The following is a 14,572-nucleotide window of genomic DNA, read 5'->3' as shown; positions in this document are numbered from 1 at the left end:
AACTCATGATAACTGAACATTTTCCACCATAACATTTTCCTTTTTTTACGCTAAAGTAATTACAGTAATAGCCAGCAGACATGGGCCACATTTCGTTTATTAGTCTTTTTATGATGATAACTGTTTCTGGAAAATTTCCTGGAGAGTGATGATATTGGGCAGGGAAATCTTCTGGACTACTGGCCAGGAAAATTCTAGTTATTACAGATGCTGATGCAATCATGTCCACAATTTCCTGTTTGACTCTTAAGTCCTGCTAACTGTACTACATGCATCTCTTTGACATACAGTGTCATTCGTTCAAGTAACGAATATCAAACAGCCGAAAATGGCCAACAAGGCTGTTTATGATCAAGCAATGCCAATAAAGTCAAGAAGAGACGGGTGTTTCCCCACAGTGCACCAGTAATGCTATGTTTCATGGTTGGAAATCCTGTGAGGAACCCGTCATCAATGCCCTACTCAACTCTTGCACTTATCTCTCCTTTTCTACATCCAACTGTTGTATAGATGACTGGTTTGTTGAGGGCTGACTGCTCAGTTCTCCTGCAGGAGGTCCTCTGAAGTGTTTGTGTTTTCCGAATGCAATCTCGGCTCATAAAAATAAAGTAAAATAAAGGGGTGGGTTCCATGGGGTGATCAGCATCAACTCAACTACGCCCCCCATATCATACCATAATCCCTTTGTTTTCGCTCATGATCCCAAAAGTATCCATCAACTGAATACACCCCCCATTGCCCAAACTTTAGAATAATAATAATAATAAACAAAAAGGTAAAAACAAGGTCTACTGCGGAATGGCTTTACTCCTCACAGTCAGTAGGGGATGCCAGAGCCCCTGTGAACTACTGAGGTGCGGTTGGCATTCTTGCGGCTGGTCCGTCGTGTTTGAGTTTTCTTGGCGGCCGGGGGGCTCAGAGCGATGGGTGAGGCCCTTCCCCTGGGGCCCCTTTGCCTCCCCCTAGGCCCTGCACGGCCCCTCCCGGCCACTAGGGGTCACTTCTTACGGGAGTGGAGTGTGTCCTGAAACTTAGTGCTGGTGTAACGCACGTGGAAGCCCTTCTTATTGATGGTGTCGTCCGAACGGAATTTGATGACAATGGAGTCGCCAGCAGAATAAATCTCCTCGGGAGGCTGGAAATACAAAAGAAGGCAGAGGAAGTTGTGAACAAGCGCACACAATGTATTGAACTTATCCCCTACGGTTACATTAAACCAGCCTCATTATTTAGCATATACAATTATACCAAATAAAAATGTTCTCTGAACAAGCGTGGAATTATTTGACCTAATTATTTGACCACAAGGTGGCAACACTCACAATTGAGCTCATTAAGATGCACTAAAAGAAGAAAGTAATTGCAGCTAAATTTTGTAACTAGATTTTTTCTCTAAAATGCTTGGCGTGATGGTATTAGGGACAGAAGTTGTGCAGTAAATCTGTGCTTTACCCCTGATCCACAGTAGCGGCCTAGTCTGGGTGATTTGGTGTCTGCCCCGTCAAACAGCTCCATGTAATCATAGCCGCAGTCTGCCTCTTCTTCGATTTCAAAGGTCTGGAAGATGAGTTCCACGCCATAGCCCTTCTCTGCTGAGATCACCCACTGGCAGTCTGATGCTCCTGGATAGTTATTATCTCCAAACTGAGCATGGGAGTAGAGCTCTTTCGTTTTGACTTCCGCTTTTAGACGGCCTCCACACTCTGGAGAAGAGAGGGCAATGATGTGACTTGAGGAGGTATGCAAAGGATCATCAATGATATACCACAAATAAAGTAGCTTAGCAAAGTAGCTTTGAACACAAAGAAGATTTTTAGAAAAATGTTTCAAATTGGAGGGCAGAACTCTGAAGCACCAAAAAGCACATAAAGTCAGATTAAAAGTAATCCATAAGACTCCAGTGGTTTAATCCATATATTCAGAAGTAACATGATAGGTGTGGGTGAGAAACAGATTCATATGTAATAATGTTTTTACTTATTAATTTGTCTCCCTGCCGATATGCGTGGAGAATGTGAATCGGCAAAAACAAATGTAGAATGCGAAAGTGAAAGCGGAGATTTATAGTAAAAAAAAAAGGACTTAAATATTGATCTGTTTCTCATCCACATCCATCATATCACTTTGAAAGACATATATTTAACCACTGGAGTCTTGTAAATTACTTTTATGCTGCCTTTATGTGCTATTAGGAGCTTCAAAGTTTTGGTCACCATTCACTTGCACTGTGAGGATCAACAGAGCTGAGATATTCTTCTAATCTTTGTTTGTGTTCAGCAGAAACTAGAAAGTCATACACATCTGGGATGGCATGAGGGTGAGTAAATAATGAGAGAATTAAAATTTTTGGTTGAACTATCCCTTTAAGTCTGCTATAACATGTTCTATATATTATATGTGCTACTTATTACATGTATAACTCTGGCTCTAAAATCTGATTGGATGCCAGTTTTCCTCATTTTCCACTAACGTTTGATAACCAGAAGGTGTCCAAATACGTTTTTCTTTTGATTTATGATTTAAAACCAAATAAGCTTCATTTTCTGATTTTTGAGCAACGTTTTTATAAAATAAACGCCCCTTGTTTTGATATTTTATCTAATGCAATGGCATTCAGACAAGCTTCAGTGTTTAAATAATGTTTGGGGCCATTGTATGCACACCTGTAAAAAAAATAAAAATTTAAACACTTAAATATGCCAAGTTGCTATAGCAAACCATCAAAACCTTTTATCACCAACCCAAATGTCCAGAAAATGATATCAACAACATTCAATCTATGAAGCTGATTCATTCATAGTATGATCTTTGATTGCCTAGTTGCTTGGCAACTATATATATTTTCATGACATAATCTCAGTATTTACTTCTCCATTCATTTATTTATGATGTCTTCACTCACCTGCAGTATGGGAAGCCTCGAAGCCTTTCTTCTGCACCGAGTTATCAGAGAAGAAGCGGATGAACATCTTATTGCTGCTGGATATGATCGGTGGAGGTTTCTTGGTGCCGCAAAAGCGGCCGAGGCTGGACGCTTTCCCGTCCCGACCATCGTAAATCTCGATGTGGTCATAAGCACATTCCATATGAGGCTCCATGTCGATTTCATTGAAAGCCTGAAACAGATTGCTCACGTCAATGTTTGAATAGCACACAACCCAGATAGCACACGTACATCCCCGAGATGTCCGTTTTAGATCTTTTCATCTGGAAAACATCACATTCTAATTAACATCTACTAAACATCTTAAAAAAAGGAGATTTACAAACATTTTAAATTATAAACGGGTCAAAGACATCTGCTGAATGTACTTATTGACATCTGAGACATGCTTAGCGACAGGGCCGTGTTTTTCAGCATCCATCTTATAGACGTATTGCAGATGGGCAAAAAACATAAAAGTGCATCTTCTAGATGTAAACACACATCAAATAGATATCTAGTCAGATCACATTATCGCACGGTGACAAATTTCCAAGAATGATACGTTTACAGCACAAGACATGTAAGTGCAACATAGTTCTAGCGGGAAGACTAGCAGCTGTACATCCTCGCACCATTAGCTAGGTAACTCCTAGCCAATCACATGTAAGCTGCTACACTGGAAGTGGTGGCTCAGTGGTTGAGGCTCTAGGTTACGAACCGAAAGGCCCAGTACCGGCAAGATACCACTGTTGGGCCCTTGAGCAAGGCCCTTGACCCTGCACTCTGACCCCAGCTTAGTTGGGATATGCAAAAACAACTGCATTTCATTGGCTCTGTACCTGTACACAACACAATGGCAATAAATTTGAATCTTAATCTTAATAAGTCTGCTCACAATCTATCACATTGCTGTTTCAGTGTGCTAACACGGCAACCTCCACCACCCCACCACCACCAGTTGAGTCCCGTCCTGCACAGGGTTAGGCTCCTCGCCCCTGCCTCCTATCTCCGGCAGGATCTGATGGTTCAGAGTACAACAACTTTGGACCGCCAAAGACATTACATTCCTGCTTTATATTCATCAAATAAAAGTAATCTAAAACTTTACTCAAATCTCAGAGTCTTCCTGATAGAAGTTCTATATACACAACCGAGTCAAAAGCTCTGTTCACCAGGTCATCTGGCTACATTGTCAGCAATCTTCTTAGGCAGCATAATCTCATATGAAAGGGACAGATTTGGAACGCTCTAGACACAGTAGGCAGCAACGGTGTTAACGGTCACTCATGCTTGTCATACGAAAAGTGCTAAACGAACTCAACTCATGTAATAGCTGATTCCAAAAGAGACTGCTGTTAGCACATTGCTAAGCTAATGATACTCAGTCTAACAAGCATAGAAAATACATTGCATACCCAAATATTGGGTGGAGTATTCCCATTTAATTAATTAAAGAATACATGCAACACCAGAACTTGGTAAAATTTGGTGCCTTTGAAGGCAGAATAAATTTGATACCTACTGTTTAGAGCAAACTTTGCATCAGGACAGTGGCTCTGATGCCTTCAGTGGCTGTCAAGGCAGCTCACTATGTTTTGGAACAGAACGTTGTCAGGAACTGGATTTGTCTAGTTCAGTCATTTTAAATCTATGTGTTAAGGGAAAAAATATACTCTGATATAGAGAAAAAATACGTGCCTGAAATAATTGATTTTGATTGGTCAATTGTGACATTCAGCAGTCAGATATTTTAGTATAATGAATGCAAAACCCTGTAATTGACTACTGTCACAGGCAACCGATTTCATAAATAACTGCTGGTTTCATGTTTCTAATATAGCGGTCTCTTCTCACATAATACAATTATTTCAACTCATATCAATATTTCAAGCCCATATTTCTTTGGTAAGTAGTCAGGTATTAAGAAGGATTATGTACAATCAGAGAGTCAATGCTGCTAAATAAACCCCTTCATGGTGATACAAGATCTTTCCAATTCGCATTACCCCGTCAGGCTTTATATTGCACTAATGACCGGCTGACTGCATATTATGCCTTACTTAGTAATTATGGAGGAAGTGAGATTGTACTGAGTGGGTATTACATACTATTTTGATCCGATGTCCTGGTGTGGTGGAGAGGGCCCAGGTGCAGGCCTTCTTACTGGGGTATTTATCTGGCCAGTTGGGGCTGGTGATGGTTCCGCTGACGCTGTTCACAACGTGATCGCAGCCGGCTGCAAGAGACACCTCCAACAGTCAAAAACACGTGACTTTCAACACTCGAATATACACATAAATATTCCCTCACGCTCTCGCTCATTACAACTCTAAACACAGAGAGGGGAAATTCACTGATAGGATTGTTTTTGAACCCGGTTCACTTAAGAAATCAAGTAATGCCCATGATGATAAAATTAGTTATATATTATATTATCGTAAAGGGGAGATCTCAGTTTTCTAATGCCACCTAGATTGAGCTTCTAGTCCACTCAGAGGCTGAGATATTGAGACTATGAGGGTGGTGCATATACTGAAAATTAGACTGAATATCTATGGACGAACACATCTGTGAGGGCTAAAATACATTAGAGTGCCACCTACATTTCAGAACTGTATATTGTGATGGAATATGATTGAGAAAATTAGTCATATTAGTCACACATGTTAGTGTGTGAATGGTTTGTGAATGTGATTGAAAAATTGCAGGCAGCAGCCCAAAAATGCATCAGATTTTAACGAGTTAATGTTTAGTTGTGTCAGGCACTTTTCAAACACTTTCTTTCTCATTTTTTCTCTCTTCCACTGCCTCAATCTTTCTATTTAGGCACATAGCAAGAAGGCATTCTCAAAAAATATCCCGATGCTAGTTAGTGCCAATGAGCTGAAATCAATGGCGAAGGTTTTGGAGTCTCAAGCTATTGGCTGATGTAACACAATTAGACTGCTGAAATGTACTCAGACAGCAGTAGTCTGACCCCCAGACACACAGGTCATTTTGCAGTGTTTTTTGAAACAGCTTAAAAAAATCTTAAACCAATTTCCAAAAGAATTATGCCACTGTCTGAAATTCCGACACTTTTTTCTCATCGACAATATTTGGCAACCAAGTTTTGTCTTAGTTTACCCACTCATCTTGTTCCAGACGCACATGACTTTCTTTCAGTCTAGAGCAAAGTCCCTTTCAAGGCAAGTCGGTTCACTCGCCGCCCATCTTTGGAATGGTCCCAGGCAGTTATTTTAATGGATACAAGCATCATAAAAGTACAGCTCTTATCGACTTGAATGGGGAAAGACAGAGATCTCCAAAACAGTTGGTCAAGATTACGATCAAATACGGTATCATATTTCAAGGCGGCAATACAATCTGATTGCAATGGTATCATTAATCCTTAATCTCAAATCACACAAAAACCCGCCATTTTTCCAGCTAATGTGCGATCTTGAGTAAACTGACAGGTGATGTCGCCATCAAAAATATCATTGGCTGCTTTAACTGGAAGGCGGGACTATGCCGGGACTTCCATATTTAGTGTTTAGCCGCCATATTCCATATATATACGGTGTTACCGTTCATATGGTTCATCCATTTATCAGTAAACCAATCTTTGGTCAGAACACACCAGTATGAATATGCAAAATGGAGAATGACATTCAAGAGCTGCGGTGAAGGGGAATATTATCAGTTAATAACAAACTAAATTTCATTTTTTTCATCATTCAAAGCTATTGTATGAGAGGACTTGGAATGCACTGCACGAGCCAGGTGAGCTACATTTATGGTTCTTAACATGTGCTTTTTTGTCATTTTTGGAGCTGCTTTGTATGGAAAAGAGCAGCTTGAACATTCTTCAAAACATCTCCTTTTGAGTTCAACAGAAGTCACCAAAAAAAATAAAAAATACACTGCAAAACAGTCGCCCTCCAGTAATGAACAAAAATTAAAAGCCTGTTTCTACACTCCTATTTCCTAAAAATATAGGCAAAAAGACCCCAATATAAAATAAAAATAATAGACCACTCGAAGCAGTGCATTGCAGTGATTTTCTACATGTTTCGGGCATTCTGCTGAGTTTGCATCATACTTAAACACACCCCATTATTATGGTATAATCACATGTTTCCAGATGAGCGTGTGTTTTTCTCACCCTCCTTGCAGTCATGTTTATTCTCATGCAGTATGAAGCCACTTCTGCACTGGCAACTGTAGCTGCCAAACGTGTTCACACATTCATGCTGACATCCGCCATTCTCCTTTGAGCACTCGTCCTTATCTGCGAGGAGACAGCACCACATCTCAGTTAACCACACACACACACACACACACACACACACACACACACACACACACACACACACCGGTCTAACACGAAACACAATAATTTATGCACACACTCACCTGAAAAGAATTGGGCCTTAAAGCCCTTCTTGGAGACAGTGTTGTCAGATTTGAACTCAATTCGCATGTTGTTGTATTGCGAGGTGATGGCCTCTGGTTTCTCGGCCCCACAGAACTTTCCGTGCAGCCTGGAGTCTGCAGACAGACCGCTCCTCACCTCAACAAAATCATACTTGCAGACCTACACAGAAGAGAGTAAACCCGAGTTATGGGTCAAAATATAAAGATGCCTGCAGTATATATTTCAAGAAGAACTAGCATAAATTTCTACCCATTCGGAAATAAAGCAGATGTAACAAGCCTGAGCTGGTTTGCTTGACTTAGCCTGGCCAAGCTGATGTTTAACAGGCTTTTAACAGGCTATTTTCAGCAGGGATACGGATTAGTGCTGGTGCAGCCATGCCAAACTAGTGATGCTAGTCAACCAGCATGATCTTCCTGGTTAATCTGAGTTGATCAAGGTAGCTTTGCTGCACTGTAAACCCGAATAAGTAAGTAGAACTAACGTGAAAGGTGTCTGTTTGGTGAACTCAAAGGTTAATTTATTTGAATTAATTGAAGTGTTTTGAGCATTTGAGTTTACAGTGTAGTTAAGCTAGTTAAAGGGATAGTTTGTATTTTTTGTTCATTTTCAGAGGCATTCTGATCTGTGCTTGAGATCCCCAAATTTGAGAGGTGAAGGTGAGAAACAGATCAACATTTAAGTCCTTATTTACTATAAATCATCCTACCCTACACAGTAGGTGGCGATATGCACGAAGAATGTGAAATGCCAAAAACAAAAAAGAAGAATGTAAAAATGAAAAAGTGAAGATTGATAGTAAAAAGGGACTTAAATATTGATCTGTTTTTCACCCACACTTATTGTACATTTTCTGGAGACATGGATTAATGGATTACTTTTATGCTGCCTTTTGTGCTTTTTGGAGCTTCAAAATAATTTGGGTCCCTTTCACTTGAATTGTATGGACCTACATTTCTGAAATATACTTCTAAATATCTGTGTTTGTGTTCAGCACAAGAAAGAAAGTCATACACATAATTTACTTGAGGGCGAGTAAATGATGAGAGAATATTCACTTTTTGATGACCTATTCCTTTAAGCAATCAACAGCAGCATGTACACTGGTGGCCAAAATTTTGGACTAATGTACAGATTTTGCTCTTTCGAAGGAAATTGGTACTTTAATTCACCAAAACGTCAGTCAACTGATCATAATGTATAGTCAGGACATTAATAACATGAGAAATTACTATTACAATTGGAAAATGTTTGTCACAAAAGCTCAATGGGGTTAAGATCCATAACACTCTTTCCCAATTATCAGTTGTCCAATATCTGTGTTTCTTTGCCCACTCTAACATTTTATTCTCAAAAGTGTCTTTTTCTTTGCAATTCTTCCCATAAGGCCTGCACCCCTGAGTCTTCTTTTTACTGTTGTACATGAAACTGGTGTTGAGCGGGTAGAATTCAATGAAGCTGTCAGCTGAGGACATGTGATGTGTCTATTTCTCAAACTAGAGTCTCTGATGTACTTATCCTCTTGTTTAGTTGTACATCTGACCTTCCACATTTCTTTCTGTCCTTGTTAGAGCCAGTTGTCCTTTGTCTTAGAAGACTGTAGTGTACACCTTTGTACGAAATGTTGTATGATTTTTGACAATTTCAAGCATAGTATAGTCATCATTCCTCAAAACAATGATTGACTGATGAGTTTCTAGAGAAAGCGGTTTCTTTTTTGCAATTTTTGACCTAACATTGACCTGTAAGACGTGCCAGTCTATTGCATACTGTGGCAACTCAAAAATAAACAAAAAGACAATGTTAAGCTTCATTTAACGAACCAAATAGCTTTCAGCAGTGTTTGATGTAATGGAGTTAATGGCTGCTGAAAATGGGGCCTGTCGAGATTTGATCAAAAATGACTTTTTGGAAATAGTAATGGTGGTGTTTTTGACATCAGTAATGTCCTGACAAATACTTTGTGATCAGCTGCATGCCACTTTGGTGAATTCAAGTACCAATTTCCTTCTGAAATCGCAAAATCTGTACATTATCCCAAACTTTTGGTCAACAGTGTATATAAATGTGTTTTTGAGAGCTAATAAATACAAATTAATCCAGAAAAATCTTAATCTTAATAGACACTCTATCAAGGTTAGTAAACAAAATGTCACCATTACATTCATCACGTGAACTGTACCCAGCAACAGTGCCGTTAACAATCCACACGTACAAGTGAGAAAACATGAATGCAATTTGGAGATTCGGATGTCAGTCCCTAAATCCCTGTAGTAATTTACACTGATTCAGCTATTATGAACCAGACAAACCCACCCCACGCTCAGGCAAAAACCTAGTGCTCACATCGTTGCCCTCTGTCTCGAAAATGTCGAAGAGGAGGGTGATGCGGTACTGTGTGGGCGCCACCAGCTGCCAGATGCAGTTCTTGTTGGGTGGATACTCCTTGGGCCAGCCCGGACTGGTGATGGATCCATTCAGCTTGGTTATGAAACCACCACAGGCAGCTATTACCAAAAAGAAATCAGAAAAAGCAATAAGACAAATGACGTTTACTGTGAAAGTGTAATGAATTTGTGATTTATGGTAGGTTAAAGGAATGTTTCGGGTTCAATACAAGTTAAGCTCTTACGACAATATCTGTTTGCCAATGGGGTAAGAAAAAAAATGTTCAAAGGGAAAGCAAGTTTACTTTTCTTACCCCATTGGGTTTTTTAGAAGAATATTTCAGCTCTGTAGGTCCATACAATGCAAGAGAATGGTGATCAAACCTTTGTAGCTCCAAAGGTCCCATAAAGGAAACAAATAAAGTACTCCATATGACTCCAGAGGTTATATCTATATCTTCAGAAGTTATATCATAAGTGTGGGTGAGAAACAGAACAATATTTAAGTAATTTTTACTATAAATCTCCACTTTAACTTTTACTTATGAACTAAACAGGCACCACATGTGACTTTCAGATGTGAAAGTAAAAGTGGAGATTTAGAGTACAAAATTACATTTATTGTTCTGTTTCTCACCCACACTTATCATATCACTTCTGGAGATATAGATATAACCACTGGAGTCGTATGGAGTACATTTTTGTTTACTTTATTCGTTTTTTGGAGCTACAAAGGTTTGATCACCATTCACTTGCATTTTATGGACCTATAGAGCTGAAATATTCTTCTAAAAAACTTTGTTTGTGTTCTGTAAACGAAGGAAAGTCACACACATCTGGGATAGTATGAGGGGGAGTAAATGATGAGAGAATTTTCATTTTTGGGTGAACTATCCCTTTAAAACAACAAGAAAAAAACCCTGGGAAATTTTTGGGTGAACTAATCCTTTAATATTGTGAATGTTATCGCAGTGCAATCAGACGTTTATTACACCTAGAAAAGAAGTTCTGTCACTAAAAGGACAATTTAGAATATTTTATAGCTAAAATATAACACATATTTTGTATTGAAAAATATCAGTGCTTGAACAAAAATACAAGCTGCACTTTAATTCTTCTAAAATATCTGAAATGTCTTACCCCGTAGACTTCCTTTCTAAGTGAATGTGAACTACGCTGGTTGTATTCACATTTTAAGTAGTAAGCCAATCATAACAGAGGTAAAGTCTTAAAAGTTCAATAGCAAAAACAGTATGATTACTTCCAAATGAATAATATAAGGGTCAAAGAGAGAAAGTGAAACGTGTTGCGTAACTAAATCACAACACTTTTGGCCACTATAGGCCAAAATTCTCAGAGAGAAAAATAAAAAACAAGAAAAGCGTAGCATAAGAGACCACAGCAAAATTATCAGTTACTCTGGATGTACTATTGATATGTGTTTGAGTAAAATGAACATTTTTGTTTTATTCTATCAAGTACTGACAACATTTCTCCCAAATTGCAAATAAAAATAATATTATTAATGGCATTTATTTGCAGAAAATGACAACTGGGCAGCCCCAGACGATCACTGATCCTCCAACAAATTTCAAAGTGGGTGCGAGACACTGTGGCTTGAAGGCCTGTCCAGGTCTCCGTCTAACCATTAGATGACCATGTGGAGGATCGGTGATGATCTGGGGGTGCTTCAGCAAGGCTGGAATCGGGCAGATTTGTCTTTGTGAAGGACGCATAAATCAAGCCACGTACAAGGTTATCCTGGAAGAAAACTTTCTTCCTTCTGCTCCGAAAATGTTCGGATTGGTTTTTCCAGCAGGACACTGCCACATGCCACACAGCCAGGATAATTAAGGTGTGGATGGAGGACCACCGGATCAAGACCCTGTCATGGCCAGCCCAATCTCCACACCTGAACCCCATTGAAAAAAGTCTGGAATGTGAGCAAGAGGAAGATGGATTGCCACAAGTCATGAAACAAAGCCGAGCTGCTTGAATTTTTGCACCAGGAGTGGCATAAAGTCACCCAACAGCAATGTGAAAGACTGGTAGAGAGCATGCCAAGATGCATGAAAGCTGTGATTGGAAATCAGGGTTATTCCACCAAATATTGATTTCTGTACTCTTCCTAAGTTAAAATATGAGTATGTATAATAATATGTGTTGTTTATTTGACCAGTTGTCATTTTCTGCACATAAATGCTCTAAATGACATTACTTTTAGTTACAATTTGGAAGAAATGTTGTCAGTACTTCATAGAATAAAACAAAAATGTTCATTTTACTCAAAAACATACCTATAAATAGTAAATCTAGAGAAACTGATCATTTTGCAGTGGTCTCTTAATTTTTCCCAGAGCTGTTGCTCGTTTAATGAGGGCTACACATCAGGGAATTACTCAAAACTAGACTATTAATCTCATCATTGGAGATATCTTGTTGTATGAGGAAGGAAATTAAAGTATGGTCATCTATTTCATGCACAGCACACCAAAATTACAAAGCATTCGTAAAACTTTCATCAATTTCATCTGATCAGAGCTGCAGATCTTCTAAATTGGTGCATACTATACATCAAATAACAAGAACAGTCCTGCTTTAATTAAAAAACAGCCCCAGGCTTTATATCTCAGCAAACACAAAGCACACAGGCAGAGTTTAGTCTGGTGCGGTACCATCCAAATTAACGAACAGATCCCCTACAGCGCTTTCCACGAAACACAAGCGCTTGGGGAAAGACGTTTCCATGGTTACAACCATGCCACTTAGATGCCTTTGGACAGCCAATGCCTTTGTGTACATTAAAGCCCAATCTATTTCTATACCCACTGGACTGCTGCCCAATGATTTGTTTCTCTGAGAAAGGGAGACATACACTGTAGCCATTATCATAATATTGGATTTACTGCTGATACGACAGCCATTGGGCAGGTGTGCTTGCCAAGTCTTTCTTTTATCTAATACAGAATAACAGTGTCACGATTAAGCCGTTGAGTCATCTCAGTGCCTCTCTGAAGACAAACAGATTCATGCTCAATATAGCAGCTGCAGGGTACATCATCTGTTAGTCAACAGTTTATCTCAGTCCTGACAATGAATCAATGTGTTGAACTAAAACTTGCACTGTATATTCCAGTCCTTTGCTCTGGAAGAGATGATTTATTGAGGAGGCAGGCCACCTGTAGGACAACGAAAGGGAATAATAATAATAATAATAATCGCAATCGGCAGTTGTCGAAATCGATTAGTCCGGGGGTTGCCTGAAGAACTAGTTGACAAATCAGCTTTAAAGCTGCTGTATGTAATTTTTTCCAATGTTAAAATCCTCATAACCCAGATTAATATGAAGAGCCAACCACACTGAAAAAATGGTGTAGGATTTTCTTTAAACATATATACGTAGCATTTTTGCATCACTCTTTGTAAGTAAATTCGACTTGTGGTCATTTTATGTCAGTACAACTAGAAAACCTTTGTTAGATATACACGACTGTAGTAGTTCATTCAACTTTATTTACTTAAAATATATGTCACAAGAATATGAGTTAGCAACTAATAGCAAGTTGTTTCAAATTAACTTTTCTATCACTGTTTCTACTAATCTCTATTAATATCTAAAATCTCTATTAATTCTTAAAAACAACTAATTAAATGCTTAGTTTATAGTTCCTTTAAACTCAGCAAACATGCTTACATTTTTCAAGCACAAGAGCTTATGGGTATTCCCCACAACTTCAGTTCTGTACTTGATTGTTTAAGTGCTTAAAATCTTAATTTTATGGATTTATTAGCAAAAGAAGTTCAAGGAACTCACAATTATTCACTGACTTTTGGCACTTTTCCACTGCACGTTACAGTTCGACTCACCTCAACTCTACTCGCTTTACTTTTCTGAGCTTGCATTTGCACTGCAGTTTAGTGCCTCCTCAAAGTGGGTGGGATTATAGGCTGATCGTCATAGTTGCGCCGCCTCTACTGCAGTAACATCATCTTAAACACGACACAAACTGACCAAAACAATAACACGACTGCTAGCTGTTAGCTACTAGCTCATTGTGCTACATATAGCAGTTGTTGCATGGTGATTTTACACAAGTGTAACAGTTACATTGGCCTAGTTGTTTTAGAAGCTTCCAGTAGCTGGTCAACTAAATAAAGTGAAGCTTTCAAGCAGAGAATAGAGTTAACGTAACAAAATGTACCATCCTCCATCGTGGCATCGAGACATTTTAGTTTTGCTTATCGCTAACGAGTGGACCGTTTGCACCTCGTTTATTGACCACGGCGTGGTTTTGTGCACAGCCATTTCTTTTTCACAATTCGAAAGTCGCGTGAACAAATGATACGGCTAACGCTGTTACTAACTTTAAAACTAGCGGGGTTGATGTAGCGTGTCGGAAATCCAGTGATGCTGGTAGTGACGATACTCTCTGACCAATCAGTGATCTGCAGGATTTTTACGTCACATTTAGTATCGGCTCGGCTCACTTGGAACCTCGACCGTACCAGGTACTATCCACAGTGGAAAACCCCCAAAAAGGCTGAGTCCAGTTGTACCGGTTATTAAATTATAATGTACAATGTTATTAAAACGTAATCTAGAAAATGTTGGAGATTTCTGTCTTTACCAATTTACTAAATGGCCGCAGAGTGAACTGACTTGCCTTAAAAGGACTTCAAAACAAATTCAAACTTTCCAATTACTTCAGAAAACAGAGCATCGATTTGCTGTGTGGAGAAGGGTAAAGAAACCCAGACAATCTTGATGTCAATAAGGCAGATGCTCATACCTTGCTGGCAGCCCCAAGCCAATAACACAAAACAGATGTTGGTGGTATG

The 14,572-nt window shown here is 39.1% G+C and overlaps 1 protein-coding gene across 1 annotated transcript in view; it reads right to left on the bottom strand.

The window, feature by feature from the left end:
* Positions 1-734: 734 nt before the first annotated feature.
* The window catches only part of bmp1a (bone morphogenetic protein 1a), a 100,819-nt gene continuing 86,981 nt past the window's right edge, over positions 735-14,572 (bottom strand). The window contains exons 14-20 of the mRNA XM_052108037.1: positions 9,693-9,853; positions 7,325-7,505; positions 7,074-7,199; positions 5,035-5,162; positions 2,903-3,116; positions 1,453-1,703; positions 735-1,135 (exon numbers count right to left, since the gene is read on the bottom strand). Coding sequence (XP_051963997.1) covers positions 998-1,135; positions 1,453-1,703; positions 2,903-3,116; positions 5,035-5,162; positions 7,074-7,199; positions 7,325-7,505; positions 9,693-9,853 — 1,199 coding nt within the window. The 3' untranslated portion in view covers positions 735-997. The remainder of the gene's footprint in view (positions 1,136-1,452; positions 1,704-2,902; positions 3,117-5,034; positions 5,163-7,073; positions 7,200-7,324; positions 7,506-9,692; positions 9,854-14,572) is intronic.

Source organism: Xyrauchen texanus, chromosome 37 (assembly GCF_025860055.1).
Source record: "Xyrauchen texanus isolate HMW12.3.18 chromosome 37, RBS_HiC_50CHRs, whole genome shotgun sequence".
NCBI classification, from domain to species: Eukaryota; Metazoa; Chordata; class Actinopteri; order Cypriniformes; family Catostomidae; genus Xyrauchen; species Xyrauchen texanus.
Note: the sequence above shows the minus strand (reverse complement) of the source record. Positions and strands in the feature narration are given on the sequence as shown.